The sequence below is a fragment of the Propithecus coquereli genome, unplaced genomic scaffold, assembly GCF_000956105.1.
Source record: "Propithecus coquereli isolate 6110/MARCELLA unplaced genomic scaffold, Pcoq_1.0 Scaffold580, whole genome shotgun sequence".
Classification (NCBI taxonomy): Eukaryota; Metazoa; Chordata; class Mammalia; order Primates; family Indriidae; genus Propithecus; species Propithecus coquereli.
In genome coordinates this window covers 1,295,288-1,322,261 of record NW_012151730.1, presented here as the reverse complement: position 1 = coordinate 1,322,261, position 26,974 = coordinate 1,295,288, and the positions used below count along the sequence as shown (strand labels likewise).

The following is a 26,974-nucleotide window of genomic DNA, read 5'->3' as shown; positions in this document are numbered from 1 at the left end:
CTTAGTTTTTTTATCAGAATGACTACTGAATTTTATCAGTGGCTTTCCACATTTGATAAATAATATGTTGATATAATCATATAGCTTTTCTCCTCTAAGCTATTAAAGCTCTGAAGCTTTTCGTTTCAAGCTCCTGTCCATTAATATACAGATACTTCTTGGAGTGATAACACTTTAAAGCTGTCAACAGCAATTCATCCTTGGTCTGGCTGACTGACAGCCAGAAATCAGGGAGTCATGAGGATTCACAGCAAGTAGAGCCTCAAAAAGAATCAGAAGAGAGAAGACCCCGACTGCCCACAGAGTGTAGGCTACTGAAAACAGACGACTACCCTTTCCCCTTTTGGACCCTGCTTCTGTGGTTTGCTGCCTAGAATACCCTTCCGTCCCCTTCGATCTTGCTCCCCCAATCTCTGCTCGTGAAAATCTTACTCATTTTTAATACTCAGATTAAATACTACCTTCTCCCATTGAGTCTTCCCAGATCCCCTTGCTGTCCCCCCAAATTCCTACTCCATAATGCCACATCGCTTTGTATGTAACCCCACTGTGGCAGGAATCACTTAATTCTCCCATGTGGAACCACTTTTGGTGTATGTGCATTTTATTTCTCTCCGTAACCCCAGTGCCTTGCAGTGTGCCTGGCGTACAGTGGGTGCTCAATCAACGCTGCAAGGACTGACCGAAGAGAGGTGCGCCTCCACTCCATCCCGATGGCCCTTCCCGCGCCGCCGGGGCTGCGGAAATCTCTCCCGCCAGTGTCCTGCAGGGTGGACTCCACCTCGGCAGAGGGCATCCCAGACCCCTCTCTAGCCCCGGAAGCTGGGCTGCCTGGCGTGGGAAAACTACACTTCCCAGCGATCCCAGGGAAAAGCGAAAACCCTTTGGCTTTGACAGCCGCCGCCACAAGTCTTTCCGCCTCCCCTGCCCGCCTGGGAGCTGGGAGCTGGATTATGGTGGCCTGAGCAGCCGGCAGCGCAGCCGCAGCAGCCCGGAGCCCCTGCCCCTTCCCACGCCGCCGACCCCGCCAGGAGGACCGGGAAAGCAGCCACGGCGACCTGCCATGCCCGCCCCTCCCAGCCCCCCGAGGGGCCGAGCCCGCTGCTGAGGCTGGCCGCCACCGTCCAGATGTAGCGGGCTCCAGATCCCAGTGTCTCCCCTTCTCTCTTACCCTGCGGATTGCTCCTGCCCGCTCTCCACCGGCCCGGACCCGGGGGCTGGCTGAGGGGCCTGCAGGCTCTGGAGTCCTGATGCCTCCGAGCTCCCTCCCCTGAGAAGCCACCACCACCAGCTAGACTTGGGGGCAGGCACCAGGGACGGACGTGGGCCAGTGCAAGCCCAGAGGGCCCGAAGGCCAGGGCCCACCATGGCCCAAGCCCTGCCCTGGCTCCTGCTGTGGATGGGCTCAGGAGTGTTGCCTGCCCAGGGCACCCAGCACGGCATCCGGCTGCCCCTGCGCAGCGGCCTGGGGGCAGCCCCCCTGGGGCTGCGGCTGCCCCGGGAGACGGACGAGGAGCCCGAGGAGCCCGGCCGGAGAGGCAGCTTTGTGGAAATGGTGGACAACCTGAGGGGCAAGTCGGGTCAGGGTTACTACGTGGAGATGACCGTGGGCAGCCCCCCTCAGACGGTAAGGTGGTCAGGCCAGCCCTCGCCCTCCTTCCTGCATGAGCCGAGGGCAGACAGGATGGGAAGGCAGCATGCTGGTCCCCTGCTAAAATGGGCTGGTGGGGGCAGCAGGAGGGACTCTAACCATTCCTCTCAAACTATTCCTCCAGGTCGTAAGTCATCCCAGACACTCCCCTTCCCCTCCTCCCTCCCCCTCACAGCCTTCCCAAGCCCCCTTGGCTACCTCCCCTCCCCTGACTCCTAATCTGACACACATACCCACTCAGTAAAGATTTGAGGCAAGAGAAACTTCAGCTGGAGACCCTAACCTGGAAGAAGGGTCTGCCGTAGGGGCACTGTAACACGTGTCCACCCCTCTGGCAAAGGCCAAGCCTGAGTCTCCCAAATTCCACCACCCTGGAGGTTGGCCACCTAGCCCTGTTCCCTCCTCTGTCCTCTGACCCTTGTTCCCAGCACCTTGAATCCTGAGGACCAAGAAATCCTGGTACCAGTTAGATCAGCCCCTTTCTCCCACTGTCTGGGCTGCCACAGGGGCAGCCAAGTGAGAGTGCCTAGGCCCCCCTGACCTCCACTCAGCCCAGAAGGCCTGGTCCGGCTCCTGCCTTACCCCTAGTCCATCCTTCCTCCTCCTCCCTGCCCCCTTTGCTTTCTGCACCCCAGCCCCTCCCCCACCTCAGGCCTCCCCAGGCCATAGGAGAACTGAACTGAGTGCTGGGAAAGGACAAATCCTAGGAGAGGAGACAGAGCACCCATCCAGGAATGGGACTCCTTCCTTGGTGGGGGAAAGGGGAGGCATGGCAGTGATGGTGAAAACGCTCCCACTCTCCCCATCCTTCTGGGCAATCTCCAAGGTACCTCCGAGGTGGTGGGTGGAGGTGTGCCCTCAGCACCTCTGTGCGTAGCTGTGGGAGTGTGAGCAGCCCTCCATGTGGGGTGCCGGGGCCGACCTCTGTGTGCATCTGCCTCCTCCGTGGGGGAGTCTGGGCACCGGCGACAGAGTGCTTCTGTATATGCTGGTGTGTGTCACCTTGAATCTGATCCTGCACATCTCTGTGAGCCACCCCCGGATCTGTGTCTGGGAAGCCTGTCCTTGGGAGGGTCTGTGAAGGTGGGAGTGTGTTTGGGGTGGGTGGAGGGGACAGCCACACTTCCTGAACTTCCCAGACTGCTGGATCTGGGAGAAACACAAACGTCCACCTCCCAATTACCTGACAGAAGGCAGTCTTCCTAGGTCCATGCTATCTAGGCCGATCTCTTGCCTAATCCAGGGCCCTGGTCTCCCCTACTTTCTCCGTCTCTTTCCTGTGCACCATAACTTCCCCAGAAGTAGTCTCCAATCCGTGTGTGGAGGCCAGGATAGAGCCAGAGTCCAGGCCCTGAGCAGCTTGAGCAAACGGAATGTGAGGTATTGTCAGGGAGCAGAGGGGAATGCAGATACCTGGGGCCTTCTCCTGTTTCTGCTAGTAATGTGCTGTGTAAACTGTGCACAGATCCTATGGCAGGAACGGGGCTGCGGAACCAACAAGGGCTTTGGGGTCAGACAGACCAGGAATCTCAGCCCTACCACCCACAGCTTTTCCTGTTCCCAGCTGTGTGGCCTTGGGCAAATTACATAACCTCTCTGAGTCTATTGCCTTGTCTTTAAAATGAGTGAAACTAGATCTCCTTTGAAAGGTACTTGTGAGGACTAAATGGGGATTAAATTGTGAGGATTAATTGTTGTAGGTGCTTTCACCTAGAACAATGCACCTGGACACAAAATTGACTTCCAACAAATTTGAAGTCACTTTCTCCTTGTTGCCTGTTCTGCCTCATTTGTGCTATGCAATGAGGCATAAAAACTTGGGTGTCCTGGGCCTCTGCATTTTACATGAATAAAACTGGAGGACCAGTTACTGTACTTCCCTAATCCCTTGAAATAATGTGTACCTCCTCCAGCCCAGCACTTTGCAGAGGGTCAGTAAATGTCAGTTCCTTTCCCTTCCTTTCTAGGAGAAGAGGAAAGTGGGCTTGAAGTTCAACACTAGCCCAAGGAGCCAGTGCCAGGGAGCCCACAATTAGAGCAACTCTGTGGCTTGCACTATGGCTTCTAACTGAGCCTATGCCAGCCAGTCTCTGCTCTGTGGTGACTTTGATTCTCTCCCCAGCAGTCTGTGAGAAGGATGCCCTTTCTCCCTACCTGGTGGGGCTGTTGTAAGCACAAAATGAGAACTTGGATGGCAAAGTACTACGAACAAGGAAAAGTTAAATTTGGGGAGCGCTTTCTCTGTGTTAGGCAATTAATTGCTGGGCCTTGGGGGCCTATCCATACAGAAGACACGTTTTTCTGCCCATAAAAAGCTGGGGTAGAAGTGAAGGAATGGAAGTGACTGGCACAAGGTCATCCATAGAGTGGTACTCAAAGTGATGTCCAAATGTAAACTCTCTGGCCCCACCCTGGACCTCCCGAGTCATAATCTCTGGGGATAGTGCCCAGCAGTTTGTGTCTCAAGTTTGAGAAGCACTGAACTATAGAAGTACAAAGAGTGAATGCTACAGGTGTTCAGAAGGTGATAAATTAATCAGGGAAGGCTTTGCTAGGGACATGTGCCCTGAGTGTGGTCTTGAGGGGTGGACAGGTGTGGAAGGCCCTTCCAGGGAGGAAACAACACCAATCCCACTGTACTATGATTGCACCTTACTTGTATGTCCATGTCTGCTCCTCCCCCCACCAACCCTGACCAATGTAGACCAGGAGAGGCCACAATGAATGTGGAATGAGTTATGTGTGTTGGGGCTGAAGCATGTTTGTTCAGGAGACAGGAGAAAGCCAGTCCAGTTAACATTACAGGTTTGTGCTGAGACCGGATAAGTTTGGGTAAATAAAATAGAGCCAAATTGCCAATAGTTGAAATGTCAAGCTATAAGGTGTGGAATTTGGTCTTCAGTTATAAGGGGAAAATTAAATTTATTTGTGCAGGGGAATGATAGAAAGAAAGCAATCTTTTAGAAAGAGACATCTGAATTTTAGAAAGGACGGAACTGAGAGACACAGGCAGCAGGAGGCTCTGTCACAACAGTCCAGGTGTGAGGCACTATGACAAGGAGGCATGAGGCTGTGATGAGATGGAAAGAGAAGGGAAGACGGGATGCAGGGAACATTCCACCGCAGATGGGTTGGGTCCAAGGCAGGTGGACAGGACTTGGTGACACTGCTGAAGGAGGGGTGGGGCATCAAAGATGATTTCGAGATTCTGATCTGGGATGAATTAGAGGATAACAAAACTATTTGTGGGAACAGGAAAGTTGGCAGGAGGAGATGGTTCAGTAGTACTGACATACAAATATATACTTGTATCCATTATTGTAGTACGTATAAAATTTTTTATACATTCTACATATATCATTTTATTCTTCACAGCAATATATATAAAAGGTCTTTATCATTCACAACGTCTAGCAGAAGAAATGAGGTCTGAAAGGTTAAACAATTAGCCAGGTGGCAGCCCAGTGAGCTGAGACCTCATCTCACCCTGTTCTTCCTACTGTGCCATTTGTCTTAGAAGAGAAGAAAGTTTATCATGAACATCCCTCTCCTATTCTCCCATAACACCTGCTGATATGTCCCTTACTACACTTATTTTTCATGATATAACTGTTTTTGTGTTTGTTTCCTTCATAAGACTTCACGCACTTAAGGACAATGTCTTTTAAATTTTATTTATTTATTTATTTATTTTACAGTGTCTTTTGTTTCTCTTTGTATTCTATCATCTAGAACAGTGCCAAGCTCAGAACATGCACCTAAAACACGTTGAGTGAATGAATACCTAAGCTGCAATACATCTAAACAGAACTGTTGATGGGCAGTTGTAAATGCAGAACTGGAGCCCTTAGATAAAGTATTTTTATTCTTTTCACTTAAAGGATGTCATCTCAGTATGATAGTATGAGCATCACTGATCAAACACAGGACAATAATGTAATCGTTAGGAGTGAAATTTGGTGACAGTCAATTCAGTTTAACAAATTTTTATTGAGCAACTATTGTGTACAGAAAAGGAAAATAATGTCATAGCCTTAGCCCGCGGAGAGCTCACCATCTGGTGTGAGACACAGACGTAAAAACACCTAAATATCATACAAGACCAAATGCATTTGGTACAAATAGTAGAATGGTGGGTCTTGGACGTGCACAGAGAGAAGTAGCTATTTCTGACAAGGTATTAGGGAAGGCTTGCTGGAAAAGGAAGTATTTGAATATGGCCCTAAGAGATGAGAAAGCTTTGCTATCTGGAGAGTAGTGGGAGGAATGCTTCATGAAGAGAAGCATGAACTATGGTGAGAAGCTAGAAGTTAGGGCAGGGATGCTGTGGGGCTGAGTGAAGTTTGGGTTTTATTCTGCAAACAGTAAGAGTCCTTGTAGGTATAGGAGAAGAGGGATGGTACAGTCTAATTTTGGTTCTAGGAAAACAACTTCAGTGCACAGAATGCCTTGGAGAGTCTAGAGCATGAGACAAAGTTCTCAATTAGGATACCCGGGTCCGAAAGAGCGTGGTGGCAGTGAGGGTAAAAAGCAGGAACCAGTATTCGCATGTCGTTCAAGCAGCTGTTCTCTGCCCCGAAGAGATATATGGGGTAAGAGAGGGAAGAGGAGAAAATGACTTCCTTCTCTGATTTCGTGTCAGGGAACACAGCAAAAGGAGCAAGCTTTCGAAGCATAATATAGTTTACCAAAGTTCCACGTTTATTCTTCTGCTTTAATTACAACGGATAGGTATTAGCATGCCCATTTTGGGGGATGAGGAAACCGAAGTCCAGAGAGATTAAGTGTTTTGCCCCAAATTACTCAGCTATGGAGAACAGCTGGGCTTCAAATAAAGGTTTCTAGATTCCAAGTCCAAGTCCTGAGTTCTTTCCCGTGTTCTACAGTCTTGGACATGTTGGTTGACTTTGAGATGTCAGTGGATCATCCTTGTGGATGTATCCAGCAAGCAGCCGACAATGGGGGTCTGGAAACCAGGAGAGAAGCTCTTACTGGAAAGGTGGACTAGGGAGTCGCCCGCACAGAGATGGTTGTGGAAGCCAAATTAGAGAATGGAGAGAGAAAAAGAGGAAAACAATTAAGGAAGGAATAGTGGGTGTGTACACAAGGGAGCAAGAGAAAATGATCAGAGAACTAGAAAACCATGAGAGTGCAGAGTCTCGGAGACCAAGAAATGCCAAGTAGTTTTACTTTTTCTCTTCTCGTTCTGCCATAATGGTTTTTAAACCGTGCCTTGCAGGGTTCTGTAAAGGGGCTCAGTGGTGAGGGAGGTGGGGAGAGAGATAGGCAGGCAGGGCTCTGGGCCTCCCACCCCTCCTATGGCCAAGTCCCCTCTGCCCAAATTTGAGGGCCCTCCCAGAATAACTCTGCTTTTATTGTTTCTGTACAGTGGACTTCTGGGTTATATTTCATTTTTTAAGGAGTTTTCATAACAAAAAGGTCGAAAACGATTGAACTCAAAGAACCACGCTCCAAATTAGACAAAGCAGGTAAAGCCCTAGCTCCGTAAGTTATCTACCCAGTCCCCGTGACCACACGTGGCTTTCCTGAGTTGGGCTTCCAGGTTCCACACAGGCCTTTGACAGAGCCCTCATGCTGTCATTTCTCACCCCTCTCTTCCTCTGCCCCCCCAGCTTGGTAGGGGAAAGTTTAGCTTTGGGTGTGGGGAGTCCGGGGGCATCGAGAAAGACTGTGCCCTCTCACTAAGGTAGAAGGTTAGGGACCCTTCTTGGGCTTCTCCGATAAACAGCTAAGCAGAAAATTCTGGTTGAAAATGCAGAAAGAGAAACATCGCCCAGGGAAGCCCGAATACCTGGCAGCTACCTTCTCTCTCTACTGGGAGTCATCTCTGGGTTGCCTGGGCAGTGGAGAGTCCTAGGAAGGAGCCAGGCCATTTTTCTGGTTCTACAGCTACCCTGAGATTAATCTGGCAGGATGGGCCCAGAGGGCTGGAAAGCATTCACTGATGCCGTAGTACTTGAAGACGTACTCAGGTACTGTAGCCAGGTGGTCCCTAAGAGGGGACTCTCACAAGGCCATGGAGCAAACTGGCTGAGCTCCGTCTTCTCCCATGCCAGCCAGTCCTCTCCACCAGATCTCCTGAACTGCTGTCACCCTGTGGCTGCCCTCCCTGCTACCCACCATTACCCCACTGTGTCCAGGCTGGGTGTCTCCTTGCTTGGCCTTTCAGGGTTGGTGAATCCAACCACTTATTCCTTTCCAGTGCCTGTGGAGATTCTGCACAAGGAGTGGACCTAGCATCTCCCAAGGGTTCAAACAAACAAGCCTATGTGCTAAGCATGACCCAGGTGCCATGGGGGAAGACTGGGCTTTTGCAAGAGGTCAGCTTCGTTTTCACCTGAGGACAGAGCAAGAGAAGATTAAAGCTACTGTAAACCATGGGTGGGACAAGGTTAGACAACAGGAAGGACTTACTGTCTGACAATGAAAAGCAGGTGTCAAATAGCTGCTGTGATGCCTTGTAGAGCAGGGGTTTCCAGGTGAGTTCCTTGGAGGCTGAAGGTGCTAAACAGATGTCTCAAGAGCCAGCATGGTGGGGGGAATTAGAGAAAATCAAACCTCTCCTTCAAACAAAACACCTCTGCCCTTTTCTCTCTGGTACACTGAGATCCTCCATACGATGGGAAAAGGGTTCTGCTGCTTAAAAAAGTTTGAAAACCACAGATGTAAATTTTGGGGCCGTTCACATCCATCATCTTATTTGAATAGGAAGTGCTGGTAAATATTAGCTGAGCTGGGTTAGAGGCTGGGGAGAAATGGAGCATCCCGTCCAAAGGGGGAAGGATGCACTAGATAAGGTTTGGGGGTGACTCAACCACTTTGGGATCTTTTAAAAACTAGCCCAGAGTGGGGTGAGTAGTGCCAGGGAGCCTGCCTGCTTCCAGGTGCTGATCGCCAGCTACAGCCTGGACGGCGAAGTGGAAGGCAGAGGATCAACCTGGAAAAAGGGGTCTATTTGCACAGGGTCAGCGGATTTATTCAGGTGGGAGGAAGCTGCACAGGCCCCACTCACTGCACTCAGTTTGAGGTAACAGCTATATGCTCTGTTGGCCATAAGCCACTCCCAGCTGCTGACTTTAAGCTCCTCGTGTCCTTCCTTGCCTGCTTCGCTCAGTGTTGAGTAAGCTCAGGTCTGGAAATATCCACTTAGGAAAGCAAATGAAGCTGACTCGGAAGGCTCTGGGACCAGGGAGCCCTGGAATCACTATAACTGCTCTAAGAACCAAAGGACCCTGGGTGGATATTCAGTCGATGTGTGAGGGTGTGGTGGGTGTGCCCTGTCATGGTCACCGTGCTCAGTGGCCATGCACAGTCCCAGGTTGAAAAGCATCCCTGCAAGGACCCTGGGGCTGAGAATAGCAGGAGTCTGTAGGGTCACGGCAACTAACTGCAGGAAATGAGGCAATTACTGTCAGTTAAAAAAAAAAAATGATTCTGGAGCACCTACTCAAGGCTAGGTAATAATTAGGTAATAAGGATACGAATGTGCTTCTTACCCTTCTGGACCATGTAGTCTGTGGGACAGACAGACATTCAATAAATGATTAAAAGTTTGGTGAGTGGGAGACAAAGAAGCGCAGGTGCTATTGAGGACCTGCAAGAGGAGGATCCTAACCTTGGCTGGGGCATCAGGACAAGACCTTTGGGAGAAAGGATGTTCACAAGTGTGAACGCTGAACAGAAGTTAGACAAAACGGGGAGAGAACGTTTCAGACAAAGGAAGCAGCATACTAAAGGTGCACAGGTGAGAGATCATGGTGCTTTTGGGAAACTTCACAAGCAGCATGGTGAGCAAGGAGGAAAGTGGCAAGAGATGTTCACCGGGGTTGACCTGTGATTGTTCAGGTTTCCCCAAGGTCAAGGATTCCAGGATTTAATTCAGACAGTTTGTATCAATTATCTGGTAACAAATTACTGGTAACAAACTGGTAGCAAACTACTCCCCAGTTTAGTGGCTTACAACAACTGTCATCTTATTTTTCAGGATTCTGTGGGTTGGCTTGTGGTTCTTCTACAGGTCTCACTTGGGCTCACTTGTGGCCACATTCAGGGGTGGGTCAGCTGGGGACTGGACTCATCCAGGCCCGCTGGGCCTCTGGCTCAGAAGTCTTTCGTCCTCTCAGAAGTCTTTTGTCCTCAAAAGGCAAGCCTGAGTTGCTTCACACAGAATGTCAAGACAGCCTTCCAAGGAGGCTGTCCCCAGTGAGCACGCGTTTATCAAGCCTCTCCTTGCATCATTTGCTGATGTCCCATGGGCCAAAGCAAGTCACATTGCTAAGCCCACAGTAAATGTCAGATGGGGTCACACAAGGGCATGGATGGGAGTGAGGGGGGAGTGTGGTTCTACCACATACTTCCTCTCCAAATGGGAGAGACAGGAGGGTCAAGGAGATGAGACTACAATTGAGGGTTGGTCAGAACCAATGGATTCTTGTCCTAGCTTTGTGGCTTGTTGTGTAGGCTGCTCAAGTTGCTTACGCACTCTAGGGCTGTTTCCTCCTTTGCAAAATGGAAGATGGGCTTCTACATCTCAACTTTAGCTGAAAGGCTTGTTATACAAAAATATAAGAGCTCTCCCTCTTGAGATACTTCACTTAGGAGAAAAATTTATATTACATCAAAGAATATATATTTGTATTTTTTAAAATAAGAAAATTTTTAAAAAGAAAAAAAAAGAGCTCTCCTGTCATTAACTCTGAGGCCTACACAGAAGGAAATAAATTTCTCTTTAGCAGGAGAAATTGGAGTTAGAGCTTCTACTCCAGCGGCCTGCAAAGGTGGTAAGACCCTGGGATAGGCTACCAAGAAAGGTTGTGGATTTTTAATCACTAGAGATGGTTCAGAATTGGAAACAGTCCCCATCTCTTCAGGCCAGTGGACAGATGCCTCCTGAAGGCTTTTTTCATCTGGAAGAATCTGAGCTATCCCTGCCTGCTGGTGAGAGCTAGGGCCAAGACAGGTGGGATTTGGGGAACAAAGAGGAAGACTTGCCAGCTCCATACCTGTCTCATCACCCAAGCTCTATTGCTGGGAACTCCAGGGGAGCATGCAGAGTGAATCCTGGGCAGGTGTGCCTTTCCCTGTGGGGCTTGTTAGCACTACTCCTGAAGCTGCCTTCCCTCTGAAGCCCCCAGAGGCACATTTTGTTTGTTAAGTGATTGACATTGACCTAGCCTTAACCCTGGGCTACAGCATCTGGGCATCTGACTCCTGGGTCTGCCTGACCCCAGGGGACAGAGAAATAAGTTGGCTCCAGGACCACAGGCTGCCTGAACACATGCCTCCTGTGTCCAGCCAGGGGGCCAGGTGAGAGGAAGACAGGTCTGAGCTAGAGCCACACCCATAATCTAAAACACCCATTGCTTGGGAGCCACTGAGGCACCCCTCTCTCACATGCCATGCCCAAAACAGGATAGATTAGCTCTTTATCCTTTTCTTTCCTTTAGCAATTCATTCATTCAAGAAATATTATTGCCAGGGACTGTGATACCTACTAGGGACACTGTGGGGATTTTTTTTTTTTAAAGTTAGATAAAAGGTGAGATTCAATGTGAAGTTACAGATGGCAACTTCTATGAAAGCTTTTTTTTTTTTTTTTTTTTTTGAGACTGGGTCGTGCTCTGTCACCCAGGCTGGAGTGCAGTAGCATGATCATAGCTCACTACAACCTCAAATTTCTGGGCTTAAGTCATCCTCCTGGCTCAGTCTCCTGAGTAGCCGGGACTACAGGTGTGAGCCATCAGCCTGGCCCTATGGAAGCATTTGAATGAGAGAACATGACCTGGTCTCTCCCTGAGGAAATCTCTTTGCTCTCAGGGTGAAGGATGAATAGATAAAACTGCAAGTGGAAAGGAGGAAGGCAGAGTGAACAGCCTTTGCAACAGCCTTTAGGGAAGGGACCATGGCTGGTGTGGGGAACTAAGGTGAGGCAAGTGTGCTGGTGGGTAGAGAGCTTGGAGGACTATGGGACAAACATAGACTGGATATGTAGGCAGTGCAGACCATGAAGGCCCTGTAGGAAATGTTAAAGCTGTTGTTTGTTTTATGTTTTATGTTTTTTTTTTTTTGTTGCCCAGGCTAGAGTGCAGTGCTATGATCATAGCTCATTGCAACTTCAAACTTCTGGGCTCAAGTGATCCTCCTGCCTCGGCCTCCCCAGTAGCTGGGACTATAAGTACGTGCCACCATACCTGGCTAATTTTTGGAAAAAAAAAATTTTCTTTTTTTTTTTTTGAGACAGAGTCTCGCTTTGTTGCCAGGGCTAGAGTGCCATGGTGTCAGCCTAGCTCACAGTAACCTCAAACTCCTGGGCTCAAGCAATCCTTCTGCCTCAGCCTCCCATATAGTGGGGTCTACAGACACACCCCACCATGCCTGGCTAAGTTTTTTTTTTTTCTATTTTTAGTAGAGATGGGTCTCGATCTTGCTCAGGCTGGTTTCGAGCTCCTGACCTCAAGCAATCCTCCCACCTCAGCCTCCCAGAGTGCTAGGATTACAGGTGTGAGCCACCATGCCCAACCAAAAAATTTTTTATAGAGACAATATCTTGCTATGTTGCTCAAGCTGGCCTTGAACTTTTGGCCTCAAGCCATCCTCCCATCTTGGCCTCTCAAAATGCTGGGATTATAGGCGTGAGCCACCGCCGGGGCCCAGAGTTTTTAATAAAATTATTTTAACAGCTAAGGGAGAAACCATTGACATAGGAGGGTAAACTGGACAAATCTGCACTTTGGAAGGCTCACTCCAGCTGCAGTGCAGAAAACAGACTGGAGAGGGCAAGGGTGGATGTGCCAAGAGCAGCTGGAAAGCTATCGTGATATTCCAAGGTGCGATGATAGGTTGGCCTAGGGGTGGCACAGGAAGTGGCAAGAAATGAATACATTCAAGAGACTTTCACGGAGCTTAATTGGACAGGACTTGTTGATGCACTGGATAAAGATGTGAAGAAGAAGGTGGTGTTAAGATGTCTCTGACGTTGCTGATTTACAGAACAGATGGATGGTGACGCCATCCATTAACACAGGGAAAACTGGAAGACGCCCAGATGGGTAGGACCACGTAAGGTCAGCTTTGGACATCCTGAATTTGAGGCAGTTCAGCATGTGTGTGGGGAGCGCAACGGGGAGGAAAGGGCTAGAGTGGGAAGCTTAGGAGTCCCAGGATCTACTGAGGTGGTTTAGGGAGAGAGTGGTATGAGAGGAGAGAGCCTACAAAAGACAGAGATGCGACCTGAGAAATCAAGGAAGATGAGGAATGATTTGCAAATATCTTTTGTATTTGGTGACGTGAGATCACTGGTAACTGTAGTAAGGGCTGTTTTATAGTGGAGGGATAGAGGCAAAACCCAGTTTTAGAATGGATTGAAGAATGAGTGGGAGGTGAAGAAACGGAGACAGCTTAGCTGAGAGCTTCGGTTGTGAAGGGAGAGGAGGGGGTGGGTAGCTGGAGGTGGATGTGAGATTTAGGAAGTTTTTTGTCTTTTAATGAAGAGACTCAAGCGTTTGTAAATGTCAATAAGAAGAATCCAGATTTGGTGGTGTTGGGAGTAGGGGAGGGGGGTTGGATCTACCTGAAGGAAAAGGGATAATTCATAGAGCAGGGTGCCTGACTAGGGAGGAGGGAGTTGGCTTCCTAGCCCCGGTGGCCGCTCGCTCGTGCCGAGCCAGGGGGAGGGACAGCAGAGAGAAAGGATTGGTGGGACGCCGCGGGCAGAGTGGAATGATTGGATGTGGGAGGCGAGGGCGGCCCCTTGGATGGCCGGGTTCTGTGGAACGAGAGGTGAGGCCGCGGCTGGCGGCTCGCAGCCCTGCCTCTGAGTGACTGAGATGGCTCAGTTTTGCGTCGGGCCCCTGCCTTGTAAAAGGACTCAGCGGAAGGGGGAAGAGAAAGGTTGGGGGTAGGGATTGCCCCAGGGGGCTTGGATTAGAAACGTTTAAGGACGGGACCAGAAACTGCTTCTCTCGGGCAGGATCACACCGCAAAGGACGTTTGCTCAGGAGGGAATCTCAGCTGCTTATTGTGGTTTCCTGTTTCGAGGGGAAGGGTGGAGAGGGGAGGCAGAGAGCAGTGGGGGTGTGTAATCCTGGCGTGGAGGTGGGTGAGGGGTTTGGGAATGGAGGGGGTCCTTCCTTCCTGGGCTACGCCCCCTTTGAGGTGGAAGGGAGAAAGGCTGGGACTGGAACGGCAACAAGAGTGCCCAGAGCCTCCTGGCTGGGGAGGGAGTAGCCTGCGGAGACAGCCCTTCCGCCGGCAGGAGAGAAGTGGGGAGGCAGGGAGGGGCCGGGACAGCAGGAGCCCCCGGATCTAAGCTCCATTCCAGTGTAAAGAAGTGGCCATATTTTCCTAGAGCCGGCCAGGTAGTCCCCACTTGGCACCCTCCTGTGCGGGTCCGGTGATAGGAGGGCGCCCTGTAAATAGCAGTCCAACCCCAGTGCTGGGAGCTGAGTCCTGGGAGGTGGGGGAGGGGGTCCTGGGGAAGGGGTGAGTGAAGAAGCCTTTTTAATCATTAACCTGGTTGGCTGAAATCTGAACCGCTGAGCCTCCCGGCTCTATTGATTTTCTCTGAAAGCACAGCATCTGGAGCTGGTGGCTGCCCAGAGACCAGGGAGAGAGCCTGAGGGGAGAGGTGGGGGAAGAGGCGGCAGGGAGGGAAATGGGAACCGGGCCGGGAGTGGGGGGCTGGGGAGCAGGAAGGAGGCAGGGGCTGGGAGTCTTTGGGGACAGGAGGGAGGCCAGGAAGCCTGAGCAGGCACTGGGGGAGGGCACAGTCAGCACAGCCACAGAGGCACCACTGAGAAGGAAGGGGCCGGAGAGGATCTGGCAGGACGAAACTGAAGCCCAGAGAAGCACAGTGACCTGCTCAAGGTGACAAGGCCAGAGCCTGCACCAAAACCAAGGTCAGCTGACTTCACTGCACTGAGGAGAGAAGATACAGAAATGAAGGCCCCTGAGGTAGGGGAGAAGCTGAGGTGATGGACGAGCAAAGTCGGCCAGAGAGGAGATTCAATTTACAGGTTACCATTTTTCTGAGGACAGGGGCCTTTCCTCTTTTTGCCTGTGAGGATATGGTAGATATTCAAAAAATGGCTCTGGCCTGATTGAGGGAGGGGTCAGGCCATCAAAGGAGGAAGAAAGAACAAGGGAGAAGAGATGCCAGAAGGAGCTGGACAGCAAGGAGCACCAAGATGACACCTGTTCCATATTCACTTAGCCAAACCCAGGGCCCTGACAAGGTGGGCTTTTACCAGGACATCTTACAGGTCGGACTCCTGGCTCCCTACCATTCCTGACGATTCCTGACGGTAGGACTCGTAGGTCTAAGTCACCTCTGAGACAGAAGGGGAGCCCTGCCCGGGGTGCCACATTCTGGTGGGCAGGTGCCAGAAGCACACACATGGGCACTGATGTGCCATCCTGGTCCCACAGCGCCCCTCGCCAGTGCCAGCTCCTAGAATAGCTCCTCTCTGAGCTGGAAGGGCATGCGCCAGGCTGCTTTCTTTGTTGGCGAGCCAGGGAAGGGAGGGGGTGTGTCTGCAGACTGAATCAGTTAGGTAGTGAGTGAGGGCGGGGTGCTTGTTGGTATGGTTGGGGATGTGGATGCACACACAGCGTGGCTCTGATGACAAGCAAAATGTTATGACTGCAGGCAGAAGCAGATGCAAAATTTCTGAGGCTGTGTTGAGGGCGCTGAAGAAAACTAAAATATTTCACCCCAAAATATGCTTCCCTGACGTATTTTGAGATGGCTGTTCAGAGGGCCTGTAGACAGAAGTAACCCTGTTTCTTGTGGGGGAGATCTGCATCTGTAGAGAGTCTGCATTGATGCCACCAGGTTTTCTGAGACCCTCCCTTGTCTGCATCTAGGAAAGATTAACCGAAAGTCTGACACCTGTAAAGGTGTGAAAGAAATATTTACCATGTAAACTCTCTGGGGGCTGTTACTTGTGAGGTTTCATCTATATAACAAGACCACCCGTGCTAGCCAGGCCCCCTCTTCTCCCTCAGCTATAACCTGTTTCACAATAGTCCAAGCCCCTGTTCTTTCTATAACCTCGAGATAGTATAAAAGCCTCAACTATCTGGTCATTTCTTTGATTTTTATTTTGTATGACTCCCATACATGTTAATAAATTTGTATGCCTTTTCTTCTATTAATCGGCCTTTTGTCAGTTGATTTTTCAGCGAACCTTCAGAGGACGAAGGGAATGGCCAAGGAAATGTTCCCTTGGCCCCTACAGCATCATAGGACCCCAGGTCCTGTCTGTGGCTGTAGAACTATTGGGTGCCAGCCTGGCCAGTCCTGCATCATGGAAGCTTCACCCTGGACATTCCAAGGGGAGACTCTGGCTGGGGGGTGAGGGACAATGAAGGTGGTGAGTCCTGTCTATAACATCTTTCCTCTCCCCTTTCTCTGACAGCTCAACATCCTGGTGGACACGGGCAGTAGTAACTTTGCAGTGGGGGCTGCCCCCCACCCTTTCCTGCATCGGTACTACCAGCGGCAGCTGTGAGTCCTGGGGAGAGCCCCAGGGGAGGTACCTTTCCCAAGGATCCAGGGCCAAGAAGGGTCAGGGGAGGGGTGCAGGGAAGAAGACTAGATTCTGAGATCCTTTCTTCCTTGTGGGGAAGGGGAGGGGGAAAAAAGGCAACAGTGACCAGGAGAGACAGGGTAAAGAGGGGATGGTTTGAGGAGGTATACCATGGGAAAGGGTGAGTGGCGGGGCAGCCTGGAGGTGCTTCAGTACTGAGACAGGGCAGCCTCCTGTGGGAGGGAAAGGAGGAGGGAGAGGAGCCCTGTATCTCACAGGGGCGATGTCAGGGGGCTTATTCCCTCTGCCTGAATGGGGAGGTGAGAAGAATTCATCGTACACCCCCTCAGTGGCCCTGTTTTCTGATACCAGCTAAGTCTTGGCTGAACGGGCCACAGTGATAGCTTCCTTTGTTGTGTTCTCAACCAGGGGTCACTCTAGGTGGCTTCCCACAGCCCAAGGACATGAAGGGCCCTTCATAAACCCGACTGCCTGGACCAATATCAAGGACTGAGGCTAAAATACCTCCTCTGTGCACCACCCAGAGTGCCACCACTGGATTGAGCTTATTGGTGAAAGAGGGGGTTGGAGTGGGTTTTTAAGGTAAGAGAGGCAGTGAGGGATAATCTGGAAGCCCCCTTAGCATAAAAGCAGGAGGAAGACGTGATGGGAGGATATCTAATGTCTGAGACATCTGTGTGTGAAAACATGTGAGTAGAGGCTTAAATCCTATCCTTGGGCTTCTAGGCAGGTGCAAAACTCACCTTCCCCATTTCCTGATCCCTTTTCCTTTAATGTCCCTATCTAAAAGAGGCAGTCAGGGAGGGGAATGTGGGCAGGACTGATGAAAGGGCATTTGTTCCAGGTCCCAGTCCCATCACTGCCCCTCACCCACATAGAAGCCCTGGTTAGTGACATGATCAAACAGGTGGGGGTGTCACACACTGATGAGCGTGTGTTATAGAAGTGGTGTATAATGCTGACCTGCTCTGCTGAGATGCTTGTGCAAATCCCTTCTCTAGAAGAACTTGCTGTAGAGGTTCTACATTCATGCTGCCTGGCACTTTCTCTACCACTCAGATTGTACCACTGGGTCCCCAGGCAGCAAGAGGGTCAATGGCTCCTTTTCTCTGGGAGTTCGATGGAGTTGGGGGGAGGAAGCGATGCCCACTAGCTGTCCTGCAGCAGTAGCAGGCACAATGCACAAAGCCCAGGCTTGTTCTTCACAGAGCTGAGCTCGAGACCTACGAATATGAGCTATGGAGACAAGAATGAGCCCTAGCAATAGCTCCCCTCATCTACTTGCAAGGCTACTTTACAATCTGTTCTAGGTGATGGGTCTAGGGATGTTCTGCTGAGCAGCCTAAAAGCAGACTCTAGGATGCCCCTGAAATAAGGTAGCATTTGGGAGTAGGTTTATGCTGGATGCCTGTATCAGTTGTTGTGGTTATGCATCCACAGATCTCTGCCTCCTTTCCACAGGTCCAGCACTTACCGGGACCTCCGGAAGGGCGTGTATGTGCCCTACACCCAGGGCAAGTGGGAAGGGGAGTTGGGCACCGACCTGGTGAGCATCCCCCATGGCCCCAACGTCACTGTGCGTGCCAACATCGCTGCCATCACTGAATCAGACAAGTTCTTCATCAATGGCTCCAACTGGGAGGGCATCCTGGGGCTGGCCTATGCTGAGATTGCCAGGGTGAGAGCAACAGGGCCTGGCCCTAAACATGTCTGCACACTGCGAACTACATGCTACACAGGGAAGGAGTTAGGAGGGAGAAGGAAGGGACTGACTAAAGGAAGGAAACAAGTCAGTTTAAAGAGTTATTTAACGGGGATAGGATGGCAGTCTGAATTTCAGCCCTACAGAGGACAGAACTCTAGTGAGAGAAGCTGTGATAGGTACAAGAATAGGTTGTGGTTTCTCTTTAAGATCTTTAATAATGATAAAGGCCCCCATAAATCTGAAGCAGGTTAGGCATATGGGGATCAACCTCTGTGGATCTGTGAGCCCATCAGTACTTTCCTGTTTGCACTGTCAGTGTCTCTTGCTAACCCCCTCTCTGCCAAATCTCAGTACCTCAAGATGGTCTTTCCCAAGGGATATTCCCCTAAGTTTTCACTTTTGCCTTCCAATTTAGGCAGGAAGTTGGCCTCTGTCTATCAGGGCTCTCTGTGTGAGGATTCACTCCTTGTCTCTTTCTGCCACAGCCCGATGACTCCCTGGAGCCCTTCTTTGACTCCCTGGTGAAGCAAACCCACGTTCCCAACCTCTTCTCCCTGCAGCTCTGTGGCACTGGCTTCCCCCTCAACCAGTCTGAAGTGCTGGCCTCAGTCGGAGGGAGCATGGTGAGTGGGTCTTCAGAGAGGGCAGGTCCTGGCACTGGGAGAGAGACGGCTGCCATGTGCCCTGCTCCCTCAAGGTTGTACCACAGTCGGCTCCACTACTTGGAACTAAGAGAAATCTCTTTATATTCCTCATCCCTACTTTTCTTTTTCCACCTTTTCTTCCTTGCACTATTCAAGGCACCTCTGGTAAGCTTGGAAAGGATCAGAAGTGATTAGGAAAATTTCAAAGGAAATGAAAATAAGACCTATCAAATTAAGATTATTCAGTCTGATGGTCAGAAGGCAGAGATGTAAGGAGTTTAAGTCTATTTATTAATTAATTAGGACAATGGTGAATGGTTCTCCAACAAGCAAAGAAAATAAAACTTACAATAGAAACAACCACTCATTCAACATTTATTGTGTCAGTTTAGGTTTAAATAACTTTATATCAAGGGCTGTGTGATTCTGAAACAAATAAAAAATCTTGGAAAGTCTCTTCTCCCGAACACATTTAAGAAACTATAAATCCCTTTAGGGCATGATTTGATTAGAAGCAGGAAGATGAAAAAGGTAATCTGTAGAAGACATTGCCACCCCCAAGGAATTACTGATCTTATTGCTTGGTCTCTGGGTGACTTGCTTTCCTCCTGTGCTGGGACATGGGTACCTGTCTCTTTTTGTCCCTAGATCATTGGTGGCATCGACCACTCACTGTACACAGGCAGTCTCTGGTACACACCCATCCGGCGGGAGTGGTATTATGAGGTGATCATTGTGCGGGTGGAGATCAATGGACAAGATCTGAAAATGGACTGCAAGGAGGTAATAAAACCAAGGGGGACCCAGGGGAGGGAAGGAGGTAGGCTACACACTGTGAAGGAAGACCCTGGTTATGTGGTTGGGAGGACAAGGCAGAGGAGTGGGACCTGCAGAAAGGGCTGGGGCTGAGCCTAGAACAGTCAGGAGCTCAACGGTCACACAGCAGGATCTAAGATTTGGGGCTAAGACTGGCAGAGCACTTTCCCAGGAACCACGGGGCTTAGGGTCTAGTGATGAAAAAAGCATGGAACTAGTTCTGATGTCTGGACTCTAGTCACTGCCTTGCTTCATGGCCTTGGGCCAGTCATTCAAGAGGTAGGGTGGTATGATGTAGTATCAGAGCCTGTCTTTGGAATCAGAAAGACCTCGATTTGAATCTAGCTCCTCCACTTACTAGCTATATACTCTTAGGCAATTTACTGTTCTGTGTTTCAGTTTCCTTATCTGCAAAACAAAGGTAAAATCAACTTTCCCAAAGATGTGGCAAATATCAGAGATAATGTATAAAGTGTTTATGCCATGTTTGGCAGTACCCAGTAAATGGTAGTTAAACCATTTGGGTCTTCCTTACCTACATTCTTATGTTATATTAGAATAGATATAAAAGTACTAAGAAAAGTTAAAAGCACTATTTTATTTTCAAGATTTGGAGAATGTCTAACTACCCATGGTATTAAGAGTTTATGTTTACTGAGTGCCTTCTATTTGCTGGGCACGATTCTTAGTGCTTTAAATGTGTTAATTAATTTAATCCTTATAAGAACACTTTGAGGTAGGTACTATTTTTAGCCTCATTTTAGAGATGAGGAAACTGAGGCACAGAGGTTAACTTGTCCGAGGAGGTACACTTAACAAGTGGCAAAGCCAGGATGCCAACCTAGGCAGGACCCCAAGCAATCAGGCTCACCCCTCCAACTCTGCCCAGAGCCTGGAAAAGCTTTTGACTTTTCTAATCCTCTCTTCTCCCTCTTAGTACAACTATGACAAGAGCATTGTGGACAGTGGCACCACCAACCTTCGTTTGCCCAAGAAAGTGTTTGAAGCTGCAGTCAAGTCCATCAAGGCAGCCTCCTCGGTCAGTGGACTACAGATGGGGTAAAAGAGATGGCACAGTGTCAGAGAAGTCAGTGAGTCACATTCCTCAGCAAGAGCCAAGATGTCTACATGTAGATCCTTCCACTTAGAGCTCTTAAAAACTTTTCTCCTTTATGGGTCTCAATGTGCTCATTACACAATCCACAGAAATTTTTGACCTCAGTCTCCCACTTCCTTTCTCTAATCCTTCAGTTGCAGTTTACCTTTTCCCACTTTGGATGTTTCAGTGGAAAAGCAAATAAAGGGCCCAGTCAATGTTATCTGAAAACAAGAGAGGTGAGCTGGTGAAGAGCCTGTTTCCTCACAGTTATCCCTTCTTGTCAACACAGACAGAGAAGTTCCCAGACGGTTTTTGGCTAGGAGAGCAGCTGGTGTGCTGGCAAGCAGGCACCACCCCTTGGAACATTTTCCCAGTCATCTCGCTCTACCTAATGGGTGAAGTCACCAACCAGTCCTTCCGCATCACCATCCTTCCACAGGTATGTCCCCAACCTGAGTCAATGGGACCCCATAAAGAGGACAAAGTACATATTGGGAGACAGTGAGTAGACATGGCTTTCCAGAACTTAGAAGACAAAATCGATGAGTGTCCAGTGGTAAAGGGGTCTTGGAAAACCCAAGCCCTTAGATCTCAGGGATGGCAAAGGGAAAAGCTACCTAAGTGAGGGCAGAGATGTCTAGAAGGTGAGATGGGGTGAAGGATGGAGTGAAGTAGACACCCTCACCCTGTGACTGCTTACCCCTAGCAATACCTGCGGCCAGTGGAAGACGTGGCCACATCCCAAGACGACTGTTACAAGTTTGCCATCTCACAGTCATCCACGGGCACCGTCATGGGAGCTGTTATCATGGAGGGCTTCTACGTTGTCTTTGATCGGGCCCGAAAACGAATTGGCTTTGCTGTCAGCGCTTGCCATGGTGAGAGCGCCAGGGATGAGGGTGTGGGGTCTGTCTATCTGTATTCTCCCTGTTAGCAATTAGGATACCTGGGCCCCCGGCACTTTGGGAGGTGGTAACAGTTGCCTCAAGCCAAAGTCAACATACTATGCAAAAGCTAGTGTCAGTGCTCGTCCTTTTTTTGTACTGCTTGCCATGGTGACCCCTGCCTGGACTGGTAACCTCTGCTGGAAACCCTGAGTAGCAAGAGCAGCCTAGGCACCTTGGGAAGCTCTAGACGCTAGGGCAGCAGACTGAGCCTATAGTGACCATGTCAGCTGCCATATGGTGAGGATGAGTGCTAGTTCAGAAAGGCGGCAGGGTTTTGCAGCTGGATTTCGCAGTGGAAAGTAAGTTTACTAGGTGCACAAGGGGCTAGCTTTTGGTCACCTAAAAACTACTGACTTTTAGCTATCATTCCTACTAGATGAGTATATAGGGAAAGGCCACTGCTTCCAGTGACCTGGGAGGAGAGGTAGGCCTCCACCTGGTACTGGCTTTCCGGCCTGCTCCTAAATATCTCCAGGGAAGGGGATTCCACAGCCTCTGCAGGGGCTATTTTGAAGATCTCACTATCAGGAAGTTCTTTTTGTTGTAAAACCCAACCTGCCCTATGACAATGAGAGCTGCCCATTCACATCTGCCCTCTCCCCAGTGCATGATGAGTTCAGGACGGCAGCGGTGGAAGGCCCTTTTGTCACTCCGGACATGGAAGACTGTGGCTACAACATTCCACAGACAGATGAATCAACCCTCATGACCATAGCCTATGTCATGGCTGCCATCTGCGCCCTCTTCATGCTGCCACTCTGCCTCATGGTGTGTCAGTGGCGCTGCCTCCGCTGCCTGCGCCATCAGCATGATGACTTTGCTGATGACATCTCCCTGCTGAAGTGAGGAGGCCTATGGGCAGAAGATAGAGAGTCCCCTGGACCACATCTGGGTGGTTCACTTTGGTCACAAGTAGGAGACACAGATGGCACCTGTGGCCAGAGCACCTCAGGACCCTCACCTACCCACCATATGCCTCTGCGTTGACAGAAAAGAAGGAAAAGTGGCAAGGTGGGTTATAGGGATCGTGCCTGTAGGAAACAGGAGAGGAAAGAAGCACTCTGGTAGTGGGAATACTCTTGGTCACCTCAAACTTAAGTTGGGAAATTCTGCTGCTTAAAACTTCAGCCCTGAACCTTCACCCACCATCCCTTTAAATTCTCCAACCCAAAGTATTCCTCTTTTCTTAGTCCCAGAAGTACTGGCATCACACCCAGGTTACCCCAGTATGTGTCCCTGTGGTACCCTGGTAGAGAAAGGGCCAATCTTATTGCCCTGCTGGCCAAAGTCGGTAGGAGAGGATGCACAGTTTGCTATTTGCTTTAGAGACAGGGACTGTATAAACACACTTAACATTGGTATAAAGACTGCCTCTTAAATCAAACAAAAAATAATTAGATTGAATAATTGTACAAGTGGGGGTGGCTGGAAAGAAGAGGAGAGGGAATAGAAAGACAGAGAACAGTTGGGATCAAAGCTAGGAAAGGCAGAAACACAACCACTCACCAGTCCCAGTTTTAGACATCATCTCCAAGATAGAATCCCATCTCATAAGATGGGTATCGTTTCCCAGTGTTTTCTTTTCTGTGCTTGCAACCTGACCAAAAGTGAGATGGGAAGAAGGGCTTATCTAGCCAAAGAGCTCTTTTTTGGCTCTCTTGAATGAAAAGTGCCCACTAAGAAGTTCTACTTAACACATGAATTTCTACCTTGTTAATTCTACTTGTCTCTACCTGAACCCTTTATTCTGCACACAATAGGTAGTGCTGAAATATCGCAACCCCCCCCTAAGCTCCAGGTGCCCTACAGGAGGGCAAATGGAAGATAGCAGGGCTGGGCTCTGTCTTCCTGGTCACAAGTTCACTTCTTCCCCCAAATCCCTTTTCCTCTGGAGCTTTGCAGCTGAGGTGCTAAAAGGAATAGACAGGAGATCTCTCCTACCCAATCTTTGAAAGGAGAATCCTGAAGATTAATTCAACAGCGATAGAGCTGGTGCCCTAAAGCTCTGCCTGGATTTCTTCCTGTTCATCTATAAGAAGTGGTAAGATCTTTACACAACACAGTGGTTCCCTTGCCTTCTCACCCTCTCTAATGGCCCCTCCATTTGTTTGACTGAGGCATCACACAGTGGCACTAGTATTATATCAAAAGAGTGTCAGAAATGCAGGGCTTTCTGGCTCTAATGTCATTGCCTTCAGTATCAAGGCTGCCTAGAGAAAGGATGGCAGCCTCAGGGCTTCCTTATTTCCTTCACCACAAAAACCCCTTGATGGAGGCCATCTGTTTCTTCTATCCTGCTCTCTACTCTCCACTCCTAATAGCACGTGGGTACCCAGGCTGGTTCTTGGGCTAGGAAGTAGGGACTAAGTTCTTTATCTCCCTATCAGTTCTAACACAGTAGACTATGATACCAGTGTTAGTGGGAAGACCTAAATTTTCCTGGTATACCCATCGTGTCCTATTCCTATCTGGTTAACACACTGCTTCCAGGTATGCGACCTGCCAAGTGTAGAATTACCTGATGAGGGAGAGGGAAATACAAGGAGGGCCTCTGGAGTTCCTGGCCTCAGCCAGCTGCCCACAAGCCATAAACCAATAAAACAAGAATATTGAGTCAGTTTTTTTTATCTGGGTTCTCTTCATTCTCATTGCACTTGGTGCTGCTTTGGCTGACTGGGAACACCCCGTAACTACCAAGACTGACAGGAAGACTGGAAACTGTCCACTTCCAGCTCAGAACTTACTGTGTAAATAAACTTCCAGAATTGCTACCGTGAAATGAAAATGACACATTCTGCTTTATAATTTCTGTCCATGTTGGGGAAGACTGGCTTTTTCCCAGCCCTTTCCAGGGCATAAAACTCAACCCCTTCATTACTAAGTCCCGTTGTCTATTTTTTTTTTTTTTTTAAAGAAAATGTGCACTTATTTTTCTTTTCATAGTTACTTCCTTTCTATCCTGAAACTATGAACTCTAAGTATATAAAAAAAAAATCTTGACAACAGCTTCTTGCTCATAAAAATATGTATTATATATCTCTATTTTTAAATTCTACTCCCGAAAAATGACTGTCCTGTCTCCACTCACTGTATCTGGGGCCTTCCCCATTGGTCTGCGTGGCTTTTACCACTGCAGGCCAGTGGACAGAGAGAGAAGGGAGAACAGGGGTGGCCAAAACTTAAGTGTTGCTCTCTGATTATCATGAACAAGAAAGAAAATAGTAACACTGAGGCCCCAGCTCCCATGCACAACTCTCCAAACACTTATCCTCTGCTAGAGTTGGCTTTCCAGGGACTATACTGGAAGCAGTTAAGCCCCCTCTTCACTCCCTCCTTTTTTCTCTCTCTACTCCTTTGGCTTCAAAGATTTTTTGGAAAAGAAACAATATTGTTTACACGCATTTCCAATTTCTAAATTTTCAAGGGATATTGAAAAATACTGCAAGTGGCCCAAGGCTGCTGCTGCAAAGTTGAAGGGAGACAAAATCTTAAGATAAAAAATGAATCCTTCAAATGAAAAGAATGAAGGAACTGGTCTTCCATTATGCCACCTTTCCTGTTCATGACAGCTACCAAACTGGAGACAGTAATATTTCATTAACCAAAGAAAGTGGGTCATCTGACCTCTGAAGAGTTGAGTACTCAGGCCACTCCAATCATTCTACAAGATGCCAAGGAGGTCCGAGGAAATCCAGCTCCTTAAACTGATACTAGTCAATAAACCTGGGCAAGCAAGGCAAGAGAAAAGAAAAAGAATTCATCTATGAACTGACAGGCACGGATGAACAACAAAGGAAAACAGTAACAAACGGAAAGGAGAGAATTTAATTGGGCAAAGAAAAAGTCTTTGCCACCCTGATATAGTACCAGTAAGCATTTCCAGGTCCCAGGATGGAAAAAAGTCAGTTGCTGGTAATATAATGATATCCTTTCTCTAGAGCCAATTTTTTTTTGATTGACACTTAGTTTTTACTTGTTTAATTCCAAAAGAGAAGGGAGCTGAAGCCATTTCCTGTAGGAGTAAGATAAAAGGATAGGAAAAGATTCAAAGCTCTAATAGAGTCACTGCTTTCCTAGGTATCAAACCTAAAAACCAGAAGGGCAATAAGCAGAGGTGGAAAAATGATCTAGTTCTGGATAGCTATCCACAGAACGAATGATTTATAAACTTGAAATCCAAACATCTTCTTATCACTTTGGTCTCCATTTTTCCCAGGACAGGAAACATGTAGCTTTCTTGCTTCAAAAATTAAAACCCAGCATCCCAAGATCGTTCTGCAAGTAATTTTGCACAGACATCTCCTCACCCCAGTGCCTGTCTGGAGCTCACCCAAGGTCACCCAACAACTTGGTTGTGAACCAACTGCCTTAACCTTCAGGGGGGAGGGGGTTTAGCTAGACTAGGAGACCAGAAGTGAATGGGAAGGGGTGAGGACTTCACAATGTTGTCCTGTCAGAGCTTGATTAGAAGCCAAGCCAGCGGTAGCAAGGGATGGCTTGGCCTAGGAAAAACCTGTGGTTGTGCTAATTTCTATCCGGGAAGAAGGGTGGACAGAAGTGTGTAGGGGCATGGAGGAAATGGGACCTGGTTATGTTGTAATTCTTGGACTGTGAATTTTGCTGATGTAAAACAGAATATTCTGTAAACCTAATGTTTATGTATAAATAATGAGCGTTAACACAGTAAAAGATTCAATGAAAAGTCAAACTATTAGGGTTACATATTTTTTCCTCACTCAGTCTCATTTTATCCATTTGGAGTGACTAAAACAATACTGAGGCTTCCGGAGGCTTTCAGTAAGCAAGGCATCCGGTTGGACAGCAGGTGAGCACCAGGCTTCAAATCTGCATACATGAGCCTTAAGAAAATGGACAAGAGCCTGAGCCGAACCAAAGCAGGATGGCTGTAGAGCAACAGCAGCTTCCTAGATGGTTTTTATACTGTATTTGAAAACAGCCCTGGGCAGCAATATCATAATTTCAAGGCCAGACTAAACATCTTCCCTACAATCTGCATCCCCCAAAGGAATTGCAAGATGAGGGGGAACAGACTGTTTCTGCATAATATACATACTTTCATTTACGAACATTTGAATACAGACTTTCTATACACATATTACCTATATAATAAAAATGTACAAGGCATGAGTATATGTCACTGTATAAATATAGAGTTTTAGAAATCTTGAACCCGCGCTTCCTGTTCACATCAGTTTCTCTTCATCTTCCTCCCCAGTCAGGTCCGTCATTTAAGAGTTGGACAAAAGGGACAAGTGTCATTTGTGTTGGTCTGGGCCCAGAATTTGATACACTGGAAAGAGAGAAAGACACACCTCAGGTTTATCTGGAAAAATGAAGGGAAGGAAGGAGAGAGTACCAATAACATTCAACAAGAGAAAAGTTCTTCTGTTGGGTACCAAAAGGGCTATTTGAATGGCTCTTACCCCTAAAAGAATCTTCATAGAAGGTGAACCTGTCCTTTTTACAAGGAACATTAGCAATTAGCTAATAAGAGTATTCATGAAGCTGCTTTTTGTTGAGT

At 48.7% G+C, this 26,974-nt stretch overlaps 2 protein-coding genes and 1 pseudogene across 4 annotated transcripts in view; 2 read left to right on the top strand and 1 right to left on the bottom strand.

The window, feature by feature from the left end:
- The first annotated feature begins 905 nt into the window (after positions 1–905).
- On the top strand, positions 906–26,140 carry BACE1 (beta-site APP-cleaving enzyme 1). Its single transcript, XM_012658341.1, has 9 exons — positions 906–1,627; positions 16,090–16,178; positions 17,683–17,899; positions 18,412–18,549; positions 19,219–19,353; positions 20,324–20,425; positions 20,775–20,924; positions 21,192–21,363; positions 22,037–26,140. The coding sequence occupies exons 1-9, from the start codon at positions 1,367–1,369 to the stop codon at positions 22,276–22,278; spliced, it is 1,506 nt and encodes a 501-aa protein (XP_012513795.1). The 5' UTR covers positions 906–1,366; the 3' UTR covers positions 22,279–26,140.
- LOC105821593 lies at positions 22,988–26,140 on the top strand (annotated as a pseudogene). The gene is made up of 3 exons (XR_001138073.1): positions 22,988–22,991; positions 23,561–23,922; positions 25,119–26,140. The product of XR_001138073.1 is annotated as an uncharacterized LOC105821593 (transcript).
- RNF214 (ring finger protein 214) overlaps positions 24,451–26,974 on the bottom strand; it is a 47,767-nt gene continuing 45,243 nt past the window's right edge. Inside the window, exon 14 of one of the 2 annotated variants that reach the window (XM_012658339.1) lies at positions 24,451–26,743. In XM_012658339.1, the coding sequence (XP_012513793.1) occupies positions 26,678–26,743 (66 nt within the window). In that variant the 3' untranslated portion in view covers positions 24,451–26,677. The remainder of the gene's footprint in view (positions 26,744–26,974) is intronic. The other variant, XM_012658340.1, reaches the window with a different exon arrangement.